Below are 18,231 nucleotides of genomic sequence, written 5' to 3'. Positions count from 1 at the left end.
TAAAGGTAAAATGTTTATTGAAAGATTTTGATGAGATTTATATAAAGTAGTAATTCTACATATTAAAGTTTTTTTTAATGGAAACATTTTACCATCCAAATGATATTCCTGAATTCATAGTATTTTGGTAGAATACTTGTCCAAATCTAACTTAGTGGATATTTGGCAGTCTACTAATCTTTTTTAAATGAGAATATAGTTTGCTTTTTCCACCCGTAAGAATTGTTCTAGGCTAGTTTTTTTCCCCTCTGCTAATTCATTGTTTGATATCTAAAGTTAATGCTTTGATGTAGATGTTATTACAATTTCAGACCATGCTTCTGTGAAACATACAGCTTTTTAAATGGCTCTTTAATGTGTCTTTGTTGAATGATACAAATTGTATAAAGCAGAGAGCAATGCCTTGGTATGATTACTGCTAAAAATTTTATTTATTCATCCATTTTTATTTTAATCCTCTTAGGGTTAAACTCTGGGAGGCAAACAAATAAGAACGAAGAATTACATTAAAGCAAATATTAACTAAAACCACATCATGAAGGCTCAGTAAAAACACAAACTGTTAGAAACTCCCCATACACAACTAACATCCCACCATCAATGTCTGATGGAAAAGCCAGATCTTCATGGCCTTGCAAAAGGCCAATAAAGTAGGAGCCACTCATATTTCAGGGTGAAGGCTAATTCACACGGCAGGTATCATAAAGAGAAGGCATGTTATGGGGGACCAGCTAGACAGTGTTATCTGGAGTACATCTACTCTACCAGAACATTGATATGTAATTGAATTACCACAATGCAAAAAAGAAAGTAAAACAATTAGTATTGTTCAGATCCATTGCTGAATTGATATAAATGTTTGGTATTTGCAAAAAATGAGTTCAACAAGTACCAACATATATTTTCATACTTTGCACAAAGCAACAATATTGTGGAAAGGGAGTAAAATCTATTATTAATTTTCAGGTTTAAAACAAATTAGTAAAATAATATTGTGCCTTCTATTTAGGGCACACAGTGGAATGCGTCATTAAACAAAAGATTAGTTAAGATTTTCTTTTGCACTAAATAGTTTTACCATATTGATATCAGGACTTAGTTTTTAATTCACTTTTAAAAATCTGTTATTACAAATAAACCTATAAAACTGGTGAATAGTTTCCATTAGTTTTGTTAAAAAGTATATCGGACGTTTGTGTTGTACATTGCTAGAGTTGCATGGTAAACCTTTTTCAATGAGTCCCTGACTTTCAAATTTTAATGAGCTATCACAGATATTCTAAATATAGCACGATGTTCTAATGACAGTGCCTCCAACCCACAATACAGGGCTGTCAAATTTCTAACGATATCAGACAATAGCACAAAATAGGCAAGATCCAGAGATATAATAATTTGATAACAAATTATTTGATCTTGGAAATGTGTGAAGTCTATATTAACATGTTATAAATTGCTTCAAAGTTTTATATTTAGGATTGATAAAACGCATGCAATCTCTAAGAGTGAATATTAACCATATGCTCTCTTCTTTGTTAAATTTATAAAGAGTTATGCCCTAAAATGCCCTGTTCTTTTCTTCTACTTTGCCTTTAGAATAACTTGGTTGCATAATCAGAAATTCTAAAAATATTAAGCAATCACAGTGGACTTTGATGTAATGGGTAAGATGCTAGGCAATCACATAAATATGAATTCTAGTGTCCCCCCCCACCCGCTCCTTGGGCATGAGAGTTGGCAAGATAGCTTTTGACTAGAAACTCTCTTCCATACTTGAAAGTAGACTAGGACTTGGATTTTCCTGTTCAACTCCTTAATTACTACACCAGACTGACTGGCTGTGTGTACGTGCATGTGTGTATAAATCTTATGTAATCATTTGGAACTCTTATTTCCCTTCAGAGACTTTGGATGCAGAACTCATTTGTAGCAAAGAAATTTCAACTTGTTTAGCTGTGACACAACAAAGGAAGGATAACTTGCTAACCATTTGAGCCATGGTAGCAGAGTGGTTAGAATGCAGCATTGCTAATTCTGCCGACTGCTGGCAGTTCGATTTTCACCAGCTCAAGGTTGACTCAGCCTTCCATCTTTCCAAGGTCGGTGAAATGAGGACCCAAATAGTTGAGGGCAATATGCTGACATTGTAAACCATTTAGAGAGGGCTGTAAAGCACTATGATGCAGTATATAACTCTAAGTGCTACTGTTATTTGTAACAATTCATTGATTATGTATGTGGGGCCAGGAAGTGGTTGCTGGGGTAATCTGTATATATAAAAGCAAAATACCACTCACGCATCATCACAAAATCTTCAGAATCGTAAAGCCTACAAACTTGAAATTTGCCACGTATGTTCCTCTTGGCTTCTAGGTTCACTAAGAAAGGATTTTTCAAAATGACCATCAAAGCATTAGTATTTCCTATATTATTATTAACACGCTCTGATGCTAAGGAGTTCTACTCCCCTTCCCCACCTGTAAAGAAATCTGTTCCAAATGCAAAACACAAGCAGAGGAGTTGTTTCAGTTTCAGAGCAGCAAGCAGGGGATAAGATAGGATAGGCTTCTGTGGAGCAAGGCCGAGGGAGAGAAGGGGATAAGATAGGGGAGGCTTTTGTGGGACAAGCCTGAGGGAGAGAGGGGAGAGGCTGATTGTAACTACTCATTAATTTTCAAGCTGTGTCAATTTATCAAGCCCGATCACATAGTTTCATAGCGGAGCACAGTTATTCAGCTAGTAAGAAATATTTTTACAATTGTTCTCTTTACAACGTATTTTACAATTACGTAAAATATATTTAGAAATGATTTAAGTTTGAAGCTGATTCTGTTGAATGTATATTTTTATTTCATTAGTTTATCACAATAAAATATTCGCAGACTAGGATCGGATGAGGACTGGGCAGTCAGGATATTTCTCGCTCCATCACTTGCAGAGTGGCCATTTGTTTTTCTTCTTTTTGCCTGACTGAATGTAGCTATTCCAACTCCTCTCCCATCCATTTTGTATATTCTGCCACATTCAATGTCTACAATCCCAGCATCTCAGCTGGATTTTTCTGGATGCTGACTCTTTGGCTGAAGAACACCAGTGTAAATAATCCAGTAGTAAGAAATCCCTTTGGATTTTCTACTCTGGATAGATATTTAATAAAATTCTCAGTAATTATTTTCCTGTTCTGCTATAAAATACAAGGTTAGTACAGCAGGAGGGTCTCATTTCCCTCTCAGCTTCTCAAACTTGAAACTAATTCTATATGCAGAGGGTCATAACCCAATCACACCGCAATTGGTAGTCAATATATTGTAATGATTATTGTTCTGCTAGGACTAGAGAACCCATTTAGCTAAAAGTTTCATGTGTCAATTTTAGCCACTCAAATGAATGTAATGTGAATGAATTTGGTGATAACGTGTTCTTAGAATTCAAAACAGGTAAACATGCAGTTAAATCAAATATATTTTTAATTAGAAAAGGTAATGTGTTTCTAACATCATAAACAATTTATTCCTTTATTATGGCAATAGCTTTTATCATGAATGCAGACTGTTTTGGTTGTTTTCCGAGTTCTTCAGTATAAACTTTAACCTTGAACTACAGGTAGTCCTTGACTTATGACCATTTGTTTAGCAACCATTTGAAGTTATGACGGTGCTGAAAAGAAGTGACTTACAACAATCCTCATATTTATGAGACTGTCACAGTCCCTGTAGTCACATGATCATGATTTGGGCACTTGGCAACCAACATGTATTTACGATAGTTTCACTATCCCAAGGTCATGTGATCACCATTTGCAACCTTCCCAGTCAGATTCCAACAAGCAAGGTTGGTGAAGGAAAGTTAAATTTGCTTAACAACCATGGCAAAAAATATTGTAAAGTTGGTTGAGGTCATGTCATGACTTACTTAACTGCATCATGGTGGAAGTTCTGGTCCCAATTGTAGTTGTTAAGTCCACCACAACCTGTACACTTCCATGGAAACATGCATGGTTTCTAAAATCAAATGTTTAGTTCCCAATTGAAGCCATATAGCCGTTTCACTTAATTTTGCTATAGCTTTTCAATGCTTATTTAGTAAATACAACAATTCTACAACCCCATATCTAGGATTTTTTTATATTTAGCATTGGGAGGGCAGAGAAAGAAATCAGGATAGTGTCTTCTCTGTTTTAAGAATACAGGGACCAACTGTAGCCAGTTTTGAAATTGTTCAAACATAAACCTTAACGCCGTGGCTCAGTGGCTAAGACGCTGAGCTTGTCGATCGAAAGGTCGGCAGTTCAGCAGTTCGAATCCCTAGTGCTGCGTAATGGGGTGAGCTCCCATTACTTGTCCCAGCTTCTGCCAACCTAGCAGTTCGAAAGCACGTAAAAAATGCAAGTAGAAAAATAGGGACCACCTTTGGTGGGAAGGTAACAGCGTTCCATGCGCCTTTGGTGTTTAGTCATGCCGGCCACATGACCAAGGAGACGTCTTCAGCTTTGAAACTGAGATGAGCATCGCCCCCTAGAGTCAGGAACAACTAGCACGTATGTGCGAGGGGAACCTTTAAACCTTAACTGAAAACAAAAATGTGTTGATATACTTTTCTTGTTATAACTTGTTATAATTTGACACACTTTTTTCCCAAATCCATACATTGTTGAAGTGCAAAAATGAATATTTAAAAATCCTTGTATTAGATACAAATTACTTTTGTATGTAACGCTATCCTATATCCAAGACATATGCAGCATGGGCACTGAAATGCCATTATTTAATATGGTTGCTTTCAGGTAAGTAGCTATAAGATTACAATCTCAGAGTAGTCTGATTCAGCTAAGGATATCTGTGTGTATAAGCAAGTCTGGAAATATGGATATAAATTTTCATTGCCTAAGAATATCTGACTGCATGTTTTCCTCTAAAATAAGAATATATACTAAAAAAATGTAACACTTGTCCACATGAATCTCAAGGAACCAGACACAATCTATTTTGAAAATGCAACTAGAGCAGAGCCAGGAAGTTTGCTTAATTAATTTTTTCAACTCTGGCCACAACCAATTCACAATTTTTTGTAGAGGCATAGGGAGGAAAACATTTTCATACAATAAAATTTTTAACTTGATTTTCAACTACTGGCACTGAGCCAAGTAGCATTTTAACCAACAGTGAAATTAAGAAGTTTTTCTTACTTCCTAGGGGAGGGGAACACAAATTTGTTTTAAAACTTGCTTCGAAACCCCATAACAAGTGCAACTGTGCTTAACAGCAGTATATACACACATACATAGTGTATACCCGTCAGAGAATACACAATACTGAATGCAAACCTAAAACTAAAAAAGTACTTTTCCTTCAATGTTAGTTATTTATATTATAAGTAAAATGATTAATGCAATAAGGAATATATTCTACAGCTAAAAATGAAATAGTGTGAAACATAAATATAAAAATTCCAAAGGCAGCTTATTTGAAAGGTTTTCAGTTGTGCTTATGAATATAACCCATTTTTGAAGCTATTCTCTCACTTTCTAAAGACAAGTAATTTCCTAGAAATAAACTGGGGGCTCTTCTTCTATAGAAAGATTGTCTGTCACATTTTAAGAGTGAAGCACTGTGCTGGCATAAATATTAGTCATTTCAGAAAAGCAAACATAAAAAGGTTACACAGTGCCAGTATCATCATTAAATTATAATTGAATGCATAATTTTGTTCATATAAGTCCAGTTGGTAATAGTAGCCCTGAACAAAACCATAATAATTAGAATACACATTTGAGCCATTTTTCAGTCTTTCCTGTAAAACAGCTAACGAAGCACATAATCTGTGAAGGCACTAAAATTATTGTCCCTAAAGCCAAGAACTCTTGTAAAATGTTCTTAGTGTTCTCTGTGCACTGAAAGGTTAAATAAAATTTAGCATTATAGATATTTATTTGGAGTTATTCTTAACTCAAGGCTATTTGACAATTGCTTTTCTACTTAGTAGTATGCACACACAACAGTAGTAAATACCAATTCTCATGCTGATGTTTGACCAAAGCCCTTACCAAAAACAAATATTCATCATAGAGTCAACAAATGACTGTATTATCAGAAGATATCATTTTTCTGGGAGATGTAACTAATAATACAGCCAATTTGCTATGCTGTATTCCTCCTTGGAGATGGTAAACACCACCTTACAATTCATTAAGAAATATTTGCCACATGAAACTGAGCAATAAATAGCCTATTAGGAGCATCCTTATCATCTTAATATCAATGTGAGAAATAGATCCCAAAATATTTATAATTAAAGATTGTGATAAAGTGCCTATTTGTAATCAGTCAACTATTGCACTTGTGGGGACTAGGAAACCTTTTAAACTCTCCTGTTCCAAGGCAGTTAGCATTCAAATTATTGTATTGTTATTTAATGTTAAGGTCCCAGGTATAAGGTGGCTATTAGAAAAACATGTTGCAATAATCAATTAAAATTCTGGGTACTTTACTTTCTTAGTTTCTTATTCCCAGTCACAACAAAGTAATTATCATCCTGTTTTGACTTTACTACGGCATCCTTTAACCTAATCTGTGTCCCTTTAGTTAGAACAGTTGCAGCTTTTCCTTTTAAAATGGGATCCTTAGTGGTTGAATCCAGGTCTTTATCATTCTTCTGGGAGACTTTGACCTGTGCCTGACTTTTGACGTTAGCCTTTACTGTCTTTTTCCTTGTCCCGTTTATGGTCGATGTTTGAGGAAGACGCACAATAGATAAGGGCATACGATCAGAATGTGTTGTTGCATCAGCTGTTCCCTGTATTTTCATCCTACTAGTTTGAACTGGTCTCTTCTTGGCAGAAGAATAATTATTAACAGATGAAAATGAATTTTTACTCTTTACATCTAGTGTAGATGTCTGCTCAGTTGTTTTATCATTTGTAAGAGAGGAATTAGAACTCAGCTGTTTGGGGCTAAGAGCAGTTTTCTGTTTGGTTTGCTTAGTTTCCAATTTCCCTCTGTGCGAGTAAAACTGTGTGGGTAATGTTTGACTACTATTTTGGGAAATTATTTTTGTAGGCATTGTAGATGATGTTTGAGGGCAAGATGGCTTAGACACATGTAAATTTCTGTTAATTGTCTTTGCTGATTTTGCTGAGGTTTTTGAAAGGGGCCTACATTTGGCTACATTTTTGAGCCCAGCTGCACTATCAGGAGAATCATGTTCTTCTAGACAGCCTTCTCTTGTAGCCATTTCAGGCAACCTGGAAAGTTTATTGTTTGAACAACCTAGAGCAGAATGTTGTACAGTTGGAAAGTTTTGGGAACATGCAGGCTTGGTAGATGGTGCAGTACATTTCTGAAGAGATGCTGATGGTGTTAAAGCAGTTCTCCCCTGAGCTGATGATGAGCATTTATTTACAGTTTGTCTATATTTTGAAACAGATGTAGGGTTATGAGAAGGTGGTGCTGGCTTTTTGGAAACCAGTTTTGATGCTTTGGGAAATGGCTGAATGTTATTTACTGATGAATCTTTTAATTTGGGCTGGTTTCGTGTCAACTGGTCTGTAGGTAAGGAATGCTTTGCTGCTTCTGAAGAAGAAAGAACTGTTGGTTGAGATGACTTACATACTGCCTGTTTCCTATTACCTACCTGAGGAGTTTTTGAAACAGAAACCATAGCAGAGTGCTTTGAACTTTGTTTATGGTAAGCATCAATGGCAGATATGGGATTCATGGGTGGAGGCTGTGGAGGTTTAGCAGATGAATCAGAAACCGTATCACCAGATGCACCTTTTTGAAATGACAAAATCTTTTGTTCCAATGTTGCAAACTGAAGCATTCGGCAAGGATCATATTTGAGAAGAAAACCTTGAAGAGTATCCCAGCCTCCACCAACACGTACCATTACATGTTTGCCATGTAACATCTAATAAAAAAGGAGATTAAAAAAATAGTTTGATTATAACTGATTGCACTTAAGCAACATAGGTATTGTATGAAATATTAAAATTAACATTCAGTTTTCCCATTTGCCACCAATCCCTAGAAAAATAGAAGTATTGTACACACATACACCCTAAAAAAAAAGTGCAGACCAAGAGATGCAGAGGAGTACAAGCTGCCCAGTATTATGGCAGCAAAGAGACAGAATGATTGCTGAAGTATTCCCAAGCATCAGTAACAGTGGGACATTTTCAGATAGGCAATGAAACTAAGCAGATGATATCACTAAAGTAAGGTAATGCCAATTAAATTATATTGTCATATCTTGAAAAGTTTCCCACCCAATTAAGATTGATACTTAAGTGACCAAGCAAAATCACTGAAAACTTGTACTTACTCGAATGAATAGTATTTTGTCTCCCAATCTATAGCGCCCTTCAGACAAATACTCAATTGAAAATCTATGAGAGCAGCTACAAGGAGGATCTTCAGCAATATGCTTAACCTATAATGTACAAAAATTTTGTTACCTTCATATAATATATATTAAAACAACACTAAATATGAATTACAGTTTTTGGACCTGCCCCCAAGATGAAGTTCTGAGGCAGCAGAAATGTTTGTCTCCTGATGAGAGACAGCTGGTTTCACCATCAAAGCTGGCTCTTTGGCAGCATGCTCCCCGGTTATAAACGGGGACTACTAGGAATGACTCATCTTGACTCTTTGATGACTATGGACCTACCTGAGAAGAGGACCTAGAAGGTAACAATTCTACATGGAGTGGTCAGAGAGCTGAGTCTCTATCGTTTTTCTGTCCACTGTCTGCTTTTTTAAAACGGCTGGATTTTAACTGCACTTTTTGATTTTTTTAAATATCTACTTTTAAATGTTAATCTACTGTTGAATGCTGATTCAATTTACCCCCCTGCTAGATCTTAAAGTGGCTTTTTAATGTTCTTTTCATCTTTTTATTAGCTGCTGTCAAATTCTGTCTCTTCCGCATGGCTCTCTCCTGCAATAGGTCATGGTCTGACAACAAAATGGTTTCACCTTTCATGCTACTTCAGAGTTTATAAAACCATAAACTTAGTAATTGGTGGATCAGATGTAGTACCAACAAAATTCAACTAATTTGTTTTACTGTAATCTTGACCAACATTATAGCAATAGCACTTAGACTTACATACCACTTCATAGTGCTTTCTAAGCAGTTTACAGAGTCAGCATATTGCCCCTAACAATCTGCATCCTCATTTTACCAATCTCAGAAGGATGGAAGCTGAGTCAACCTTGAGCCGCTCAGAATTGAACTCCTGGAGTGAGCAGTGAGTTAGCCTGCAGTACTGCATTCTAACCACTGAACCACCACAGCTCATTAATAGATAGATTTTTGATTGGAATGAGATTTGTAGACACTTGGGCTAGGTTCACATTTTATACTGAACATGGTTTGCCTGACTATGATTTGTAAAATAAATCAAAATTTGCTGTTTTTGTCTAAATGCTAAACTTTAATTACAGTTAATAAACCACAGTGACTTAGCTTGCATAATATGTTATTCCAAATTGAGCAAACTTGGACCATAGCATGATCTAGTCATTCAAAATATCTAGAAAGTTTACATAGTTCATCACTGTGGTTCTTGGGGTTACAGATTCCAGAAAGATTTAGATTATAGCTTCATAGGCAGAAATATGCATGCTACTTACTGCTTCATGTAATTCTCCATGCTGACAGCACGATTTGTAGGAAACTATAGGGGCTACACTATCAGAGGACATCAACAAAGTTTCTTCCAATTCAATTTCCTTCTCTAACTTTACTAATACTGGTGGTTCAACTCCATGTCTATAAAAAGAAAAATGTATAAAATACTACATTTAGAATTTTAGCAAAATTCTAAGACAATAACCATAGGGCGAGAGTGGCTATTACACTGAGCACTTTTGGGAATAAGGGTAGAACACAGGAATAAAACATCCTATTGTCCTATGGGTTACTGGCTTCTTCGGTAAAACCTGATGCGCTGCTGTGGAACAGTGATAGTAGAGGTTCTTTCATTATCTCACCCAATGGCAAAGGAAGACTTCCTTTTCCACCTGTAGGTGGAAAATGCAAAATATCCTATGACACCTGGACTGCTTTGCTAGGGAATATAGGTTTATATCTGAATGGCTGTGTTTTCATAACACTCTTAACTTAAATGAGGTTTATCAATTAACCCAATTTTCAGAACATGAATACAAAACTGTGAACTAATCAAGTACCAGTTAAAATGCACTAGGTTAGTTTGTAGTACCATGTGTCTCATGAAATCAGCAAATCTCTGTTGCGAAAACTCTAAGAACCTTTGGGGAGACTCACAATGCATTCAAAGCATCTACTTGGAGAAAGCAATGAATACATACCTTGATACAATGCGACCAATTTCCAGTAAGCAAAGGTACACTTGTCTTGGGTCTTTATGCAGAACTTTAAAAAAAAAATTAGTGCAAGTAAGGAAAAAAAAATAATTCAGTGAAACCTAGATAACTTGCCTACATTCAATGGCATGGATCAAAATTTGGAACACATGTAACTCATATGTAAATGTGTAAGTCTGTACCAGCAAGTTCTTTTCTAATCTACTCCTTGGTGTACTCTTGCTTGGCATCCAGACCTTTCTTTTGCTATCATTGATTTGGAAATCTACCAGTGTATGTATGTATGTATGTATGTATGTATGTATGTATGTATGTATGTACGTATTTAAAGCATTTATATAACTCCATCTTCTAAACAACTCTGGGAGGCTCCCAATCAAAGATTGAAACAACATATAAAAGACTATAAAACTATAAAAGTACACACATTACAACATTAAAAACAAAAAAACCCTAATGCCAAGTCAAACTTCTAATGTGCAATCATCCAATCTTACTCCAGTGCTTGGGCGAAAGGGCTTGGAAAAGCATTCAAAGCTTTACGAAAGGAAAGATAGAAGGATAGAGGCCTGCCAAATCTCAGGGGGCAAAATATTCCATAGGGCAGGGGCTCCCATGGAAAAGGCATGTTTCCTAGCTCCCAATACTAACAGCGATCCAATTTTAAGTATGCATGGCATGAGGTTTGTGCTGGAGCCGTACTAGCACTCCCTTTGGGATTTGCTTGGGCAAACCATAAGACCATACCCTAAAGATTTTCCTTCCCTCTGTCCCTGGACAAACTGTCCACAAAGTTTCATTATGTATGCCCTGTGGTGGGATTCAGTCAGTTCACACCACTTCAGGAGAACCGAAGTTAACCAGTTGTTAACTTTCTGAGCAGTTTGGTGAATTGGTTGTTGGAAGAAATCATTAGGGCAGAGAACCGGTTGTTAAATTATTTGAATCCTACCACTGTGTATGCCTCTCTTAGTTATGCCGAAGTGACCTGTGTCCTTTTCATATGTCTATCGCAGAATCTCCCAGCAATGAGAAGGAACAGAATCTAATACATCTCCTGAAAAAAATTTCCCACAATATTCTGAAATATAAGCCAGCAGGGTTAGTTAAAGGCCTTGGTAACAAACCACAGTTCAAGAAGACATCCAATGATAAGGACCATTGTTTACATTTACAATTTCCTACTGGGGTTGGGAGGAATGCTTAAAGCAGAAACCATGGGTATTGGCATAGTGGAACCAGTGTAATTGCCAGGGCCACCAGCTTACTATAAGTAGCCTGGCCGATTAAAGTTTTCCATGGAGGAAGAGGTAGGCTCTCCAATATCCCTCCTTGACTGGACTTTTGGAAAAGCAGGTGGGGAATATAAATTCTTAGTTTATAAGTTCTTCAATAAAATAAGTCCTTTCCCAAACTGTCATCTTTTGAGGCAGAACAGAAAAGCAAGTCCCAAATGTGTTCTAACTTTTCCGTTTATCTGAAACCCTCTAGGAATTCCCAACCCTCACTTTGAGAAATCCTGCTTTATCCTATGTGATCTCTTCTTTCAAAAATTCTGAGCTACAAGGAAAAATGCATTCAGGATGTATAATAGAATAGATGCATATTATTCATAATTTTCATAGATATTTAGTGTACACAGTATAGAATTCTAAATGTGTAAAACAGAAGGCAGCATAATCTGGGCGATACAAGCAGAGGAATGCTTGAGACCTTCAGTTTGTGTTATAAACTTGGCATTATATATATATAGTATTATAATGGCTGGATCAATTACCAGATTTATCTAAGAAATAAACTGCATAAAATATGGATATGGATGATTACACTGAGAATCATCAATCATTTTTTTCCCAGAAGAGTCAAGCTTTCTTTTCCTTTCACCAAAAGGGCAGGTGCAATGAAGCAAGTTTGGACAGTTCACTTTTGAAAGCAGAATTATCAATACTTGTATTTCTTTAAAATAAATTTGATTAATCAGAACTTAAACAGACTTGCTCCGTGAATGTTCCACTCTTGATTACTGTGAGAGTTTGGACAACCTGTGTCATATTAATATGTCTAGCCCCTGTGATGAGGCACATCTCACCCAGCTCAATGTTTTGTACAAATTGCTTATAGCAGGTTTACAACTGCAAAGTGAGCTTAGCCTCTTTCTAAAAGTATAAAGATTCAATGGCACTTGTAACGATGAATGCAGTGAAACTCTTTTGAGACCCATATGCCCCCTACATGAATATTGTCTAGGCACAAACCCACTCTTTATTTCACCCCCACAAGCTTACAAAAGGGTCCTTGCAGATCTTTGCCAAGAACACACAAAGCATATATTCATGCCACAAAACCAGCTACTGTAATCAGTAACCACTTTCAAATATTTTGAATTATGTCCTTAAAACTGCAATATAATACAGGCTTGATGAACCTACACCCTGTTCCTTTATAGAAAAAAATAACTGAATGTAGATTAAAATATGCTGCGTAGGAGATATATGAATCCTATCATTCTTGGATGACATTGTATCTTATAAACCCTGTCCTGTTAATTACATTGAAAAACTGTTTACAAACTGAACATTGCCATACCTTTAACAATACTGAATAATATTTTTTAAATTTAAATATACCCACACCATGCAAAGCATACATAAAGAATACTCTTCAAGAAGGATATACAATACCAAAAATTTAAGAAGTGATTTTATATAGGCGTAGGACTTACAGTTATGTCTATCTATTTTTAAAAGGGACAATGCTAAAAACCTAATTAGCAATACATCTCCAAGCTATTTTTCTTAATGAGCACTACAAGATTTTAGTCCATCTGTAAAAATTTGGTCTGGCAGCTGCTGGTTACAAGATCCAACCTGAAACAACAAGAGGCAGGCAGTCCAATCCTTGACATGCAAACCCAACAACAGATTTTGTTAGGATGAGTAATAAACTGAGGGTAGCAGCATTAGGCATAGTTAACAGTTTGTATTTTTATACAAACTGTTAACTTCTGCCAAGTTAGAAAGAAGTAATAAAGGTAGAATCCAAGACTTGAAGCAAAAGATTAATTGTCAACAGATTATTAACTATTAACATTAAATTCTTCATCCAATGGCATTAATAAAGCCATTATCACATCAACATCTTCCAAAGATATCAGAATAACCTGATACAAATTCACGTTGCAAAAATCAGACAATCCCAACATTTAAAAAAAAAAAAAACCCTCTCAATTCTATTGGAAAGATGTTGCAATTATTAATCTTGTCAAACTAAAATTTAAAACTCTTATAGTAACTTCTATTATCAGAAAGTCCCCCCCCAAAAAGCTGTTTTAATATTTCAGACCATGAAATATTTTGCCCTGTTTAGTATTTGCATTACTACATGTTTTTAACAGAGTTTATTAAACATACAAAGATATTTTTCCAATGCAGAAGGATCTTATTTATGCAAACACCTCGTCTTTTAAATTTAGAAGTGAATAATAGCCTATATAAGACATTAGTTTAATATAATTCAATGCAAAAAAACAAGAGTTACCTAAGCCTTCAGATTCAAAAAGATAAGTCTCATCCACGCCAATGCACCTACACCAATTCAAAAAGTTCGCTGTGTTATCTCTGGCAAAGAAAGATCCTGAAGGAGCATCTTTTTTACAGGGGACTTTTTTCAAAGGGAAATTCTGGAAAGTAATGTAGAAATTTTAACAGGAAACATTCCAAAACATTCACAGAAGCTTTTTCTAAAGTAGAACCAGTAAGGAAAGTGGGGAGGGAGTTCCTTCTCCCCTCCCCCAAAAAAAGATTACATTTCAAAAGAAATTAATTTCAGCTGTATATAAATAAGCAATGGGGAAATTTGTTTAAAACAGGATTGCTGAGGACTCAGCTAAAAGGCAAAAAAAGCCACATACCAAACTTTGTGGCATTCACCTTTAGTTGTTATAAAAAAGTAGATGACCTATTTACTTAGCTGAAAACATGGCTTGAAAGATACAAGAAGGGCAATAACATGTATCACATGAATATCCAGAACAAACCCTCCAGGTTATTTATATACAAAATACTACTTCAGTATTTTAAAATTAGAACAAATCTGTCAGCAGCTTGAACATATGATTCACATTTTTCTAATGAATTTCAAGTCATGTACAATTTTAATCAGCAGACTTTCATCTTCCAAATTACTTTTCCTTTTTCACAGAACCTAATCTGAGGCACAACTTTCATGTACCGGTATTCTGTACCATGTCAAGCCACTGTATGTATTATCCAAATAATATTTTATGTCTGTTTATAATTCTAAGTGCATCTAATTTGTGTAACATTTCCTCCAATTTTTCACTATAGCCATGGTATACATTCAACGATTCTTTCAGCATCCTTTTATGACAGATCACCTGACACCCCAACTTCAAAAGTCCTAAGTGCCAACATCTGTACCAGCTGTAACACTTCCTATTTTCAGAGCTCCTGCATTGTATTTCATGCTTACCAGAAATCTTTCTCAATAAATATCATCCTAAATCATCTGACTGTTATATGTAGATTTCTCAAGCTCTGAAGAACACAAAATGTATTAAGTAACATTAAGCTATCCCTGGGCAAAATGTATGTGGCTCATTAAGGTGGGAATATGTTCATTTACACAACATATTAATCCAAAGCAAACCTAACCACTCATTGTCTTATGAGAACTGAACCAGATCAGTATTCCCAGAATTCTAGAAATGTAGGTGCAGGAGTTCTAATATTCTTGCTTTATTTCCATTAGTTCACATGAGAAGTTGAGATACACAAGCTTATTGTAGTAGGGATGAACTCAGTAGCATAAAGCAGAGGATGAATTCCAAGAATTGCTATCTGAATGCATTACTTGAACATAGGATAACATTAAAATTAAAGTAACTTTGGTATTAGGGTGAAATATTCAGCACCATACTTTTTTTTAATGCAAGAACATTATGACTACCTCCGCACTTTTGAAAAAAAAATAATGAAGTGTCTAGTAATAGAATTTTTATGTTTAACATTCTTAACTATCTTCATTTGTAGAAAAGCAATGTACTATATTCATTTGAGAGAAAGACTAAATTCCTCCCTACTCAGTAATTTATATTTAAAATATGGAAATAATCTTAGATTTGCTAAGCATATATTAGTAGAGTATTTTTGCTAATGTTCCTTTAAAACTTGCATGAAGGATTATTTTCCTTTCAGGTAAATACAAGCACATTTAATAGGAAAATCTTGCTCACATGACTTTTCATTAATTTAAAGAAAAGTTAATTGCTATTTTTTTAAAAAAATGAACTTACTTTTAAATCATTTGAGTTACTTTTAACTATGCTCTGAATGATTCCAATCAAAATGCACAGCAGTACCCCGTTATCAAGTTCTTCCAATAAATGCTCTGCTTTAAGTTCAATACCTATAGAAGAGCCGTGATTTTCATTAGTACAGAACAGATAAAACTCAAACTGATAACTCAGATATAGTTAAGCATAGCTTCAATCTAAATCAACTAGAAAAATACTGTTTATTTATTTATTATTAAATTTACATGCTGACATCTCGCTATTCAGAGCCTCTGTAACATTCCCTTTTATTGTGGTTTATCTGCAGTGGGATTGTGGCAATGTCCAAACTGATACTGAATGTCACAGATGTCACTCATAGAGCACATGATCCTATTGTATTTTAAAGTAATTACTGTATTTTTTGGGGGATAAGACGCACCTTTTCCCCCCCTAAAAGAGGGGGGCCTCTGAAAAAAGCCTCTGAAACGGAAGTTTCAGAGGCTGAAAAAAAAAGCAAGGCGCAGAGTTCACAACCAACGAACCTGTTGCTAAAGTTCACCTCTGGGAACAGCTGATTGGGGGTATTCCGAGAGGCCGATCCACCCCCAATCAGCTTTTTTCTTATTTTCCTCTCCAAAAACTAAAGTCTTATACTCTGGTGCGTCTTATAGAATGAAAAATACGGTATTTATATCTCAAACTGTACATTGGCCTGTAGTTTTAATTATACTAATTAGGAAAAATATTGAACCTCATACTAGTCAATGTTTCAAAAAACACACATGCCTTTTAAAACTGTTTAGGGTAAAGAGGTATTATGTACACTTAACAAATGACTAGACTTCTATAAAAGGAGAAACGGTAAAATTAGTGGTTTTAACTTCCAACAGCATGAACTCTAAATCTAGCTCTACCCCTGTATCTTTTTCTATAGTAATTACATGGTTCTTGAAACAAACCCAATAAGCCAGACAGCCAGATAGCCAGATCCTCTTGCATAGGAATCAAAGTTGCCTCATGTCGGACAGATATCCATTGGTCATACAGTAAAACATCAGCCAGGCCAGGGCCATGCCTTGGAGTCAATGGACTGCGTGGACTAATAGGTAAATCATCTCCAAACCACACCTATGGTACATATCAACAAGACTGATTACAATTTCAGCACTATGGAACAACTGATCATATTTGCAATCCATTATCAATGACTTTAAAAAATGGAAAGTTCATAATATGTTCCCCAAATGATTCACTATTATTTTGGAGCACTGTAGCTCTATTAAAAGCTGAATTTGGCTTGTATAATCCATCTATTTCTACTCTGCAAAATACCAGTATTTTAAAAAACCAAATGTTTTGACAAAACAGGCATAAAATTCCATTAGAGTTGAACATTAAATCAATAGTCAGTTATGTTCTTTAGATACATATCAGAAAGAAGGAAATATTTAATAGATATAGCTGTAATATTTTAGTTTGCCTACCTGAACTGTATGTTGCATGGTAGCTGGATGTTCCTAGGATTAGGAGGAAAAAAAGATACTTTCAGCTAAAAGTGTCAAATTGTATTTTATTTTTCTTCATTTATCTGTAACATTGAAAAGACGGCCAACAGATCAACAAAAAGTAAACCAATCCAAAATTGGGACTTCAATATATTTCCAATACTGAATATAATTTTTTCAATTTTCATGCTCAGTATCTCCATAATCCTTATAACAACATTCCATGTTTTTAATATATCAAAAGTAGATTAACATCTTTAAACCATATTGGCAAATATGAGTAAAAAAATCAAATGGTGCATTACAGTAGACAAGCCTAATTCATATATGTAAATATTCCCTTCCATTTTATATTTCTAGCAAAATGACATTTTTTATTTTTTTATTTTTTTAATTTGATTTATATGCTGCCCTTCTCCGAAGACTCAGGGCAGCTTACAATGTGCTCAGCAATAGCCTTCATCCTTTTGTATATTTATACAAAATCAGCTTATTGCCCCCACAAACTGGGTCCTCATTTCACCTACCTTAGAAAGGATGGAAGGCTGAGTCAACCTTGAGCCTTGGCGAGATTCGAACCCTGCAGTAATTGCAGGCAGCTGGTCTTAATAACCAGCTTAATAACAGGGTGCCTTAAACCCCTGTACTACCAAGACTCTTGATTGCTAGACTTCTTAAACCGTCTCTGGAATGTTCAATGTTCAATGAGCATGAAAACATCCTCCAGTAAAAAAAACATTTTAAAAAGCTCTAGCCATTATTTTATTAATATGAGATATTTCAGCTCTTTTCTTCATAGTTCTTGCAAATAACTAACATCCATATTAGCAATAACTTTCATGTAGTTTAAAAACTTGATTGGTAATCAACTGATTAATACCAATACTTGCCCATGATTTTCTCCCAAAGTAATTGATCTACAGTTTTCAAGCTGGGAAGTGTAAAAATGGCATATGAATAAGAATTGAAATTGAAGAGTCATAAAACAGTTTCCAGTTTTTCTTACCTGGAATGGTTGCCCTCTTTCACTAGGCACGCAACTTCCAGAGGGTTGCAGTGAGAGGAAAAGAGGCCACCCAGC

The 18,231-nt window shown here is 35.3% G+C and overlaps 1 protein-coding gene across 1 annotated transcript; it reads right to left on the bottom strand.

Moving 5' to 3' along the window:
- Positions 1-6,483: 6,483 nt before the first annotated feature.
- On the bottom strand, positions 6,484-17,147 carry GAS2L3 (growth arrest specific 2 like 3). The gene is made up of 8 exons (XM_070947531.1): positions 17,130-17,147; positions 16,605-16,773; positions 15,664-15,776; positions 13,887-14,028; positions 10,335-10,398; positions 9,636-9,774; positions 8,320-8,427; positions 6,484-7,905 (listed from the first exon to the last, which is right to left on the bottom strand). The coding sequence occupies exons 1-8, from the start codon at positions 17,145-17,147 to the stop codon at positions 6,484-6,486; spliced, it is 2,175 nt and encodes a 724-aa protein (XP_070803632.1).
- Between the last annotated feature and the right edge of the window lie 1,084 nt (positions 17,148-18,231).

The sequence above is a fragment of the Pituophis catenifer genome, unplaced genomic scaffold (genome assembly GCF_029215685.1).
Source record: "Pituophis catenifer annectens isolate HBS135680 unplaced genomic scaffold, rPitCat1.0.hap2 SCAF_7, whole genome shotgun sequence".
Classification (NCBI taxonomy): domain Eukaryota; kingdom Metazoa; phylum Chordata; class Lepidosauria; order Squamata; family Colubridae; genus Pituophis; species Pituophis catenifer.
Note: the sequence above shows the minus strand (reverse complement) of the source record. Positions and strands in the feature narration are given on the sequence as shown.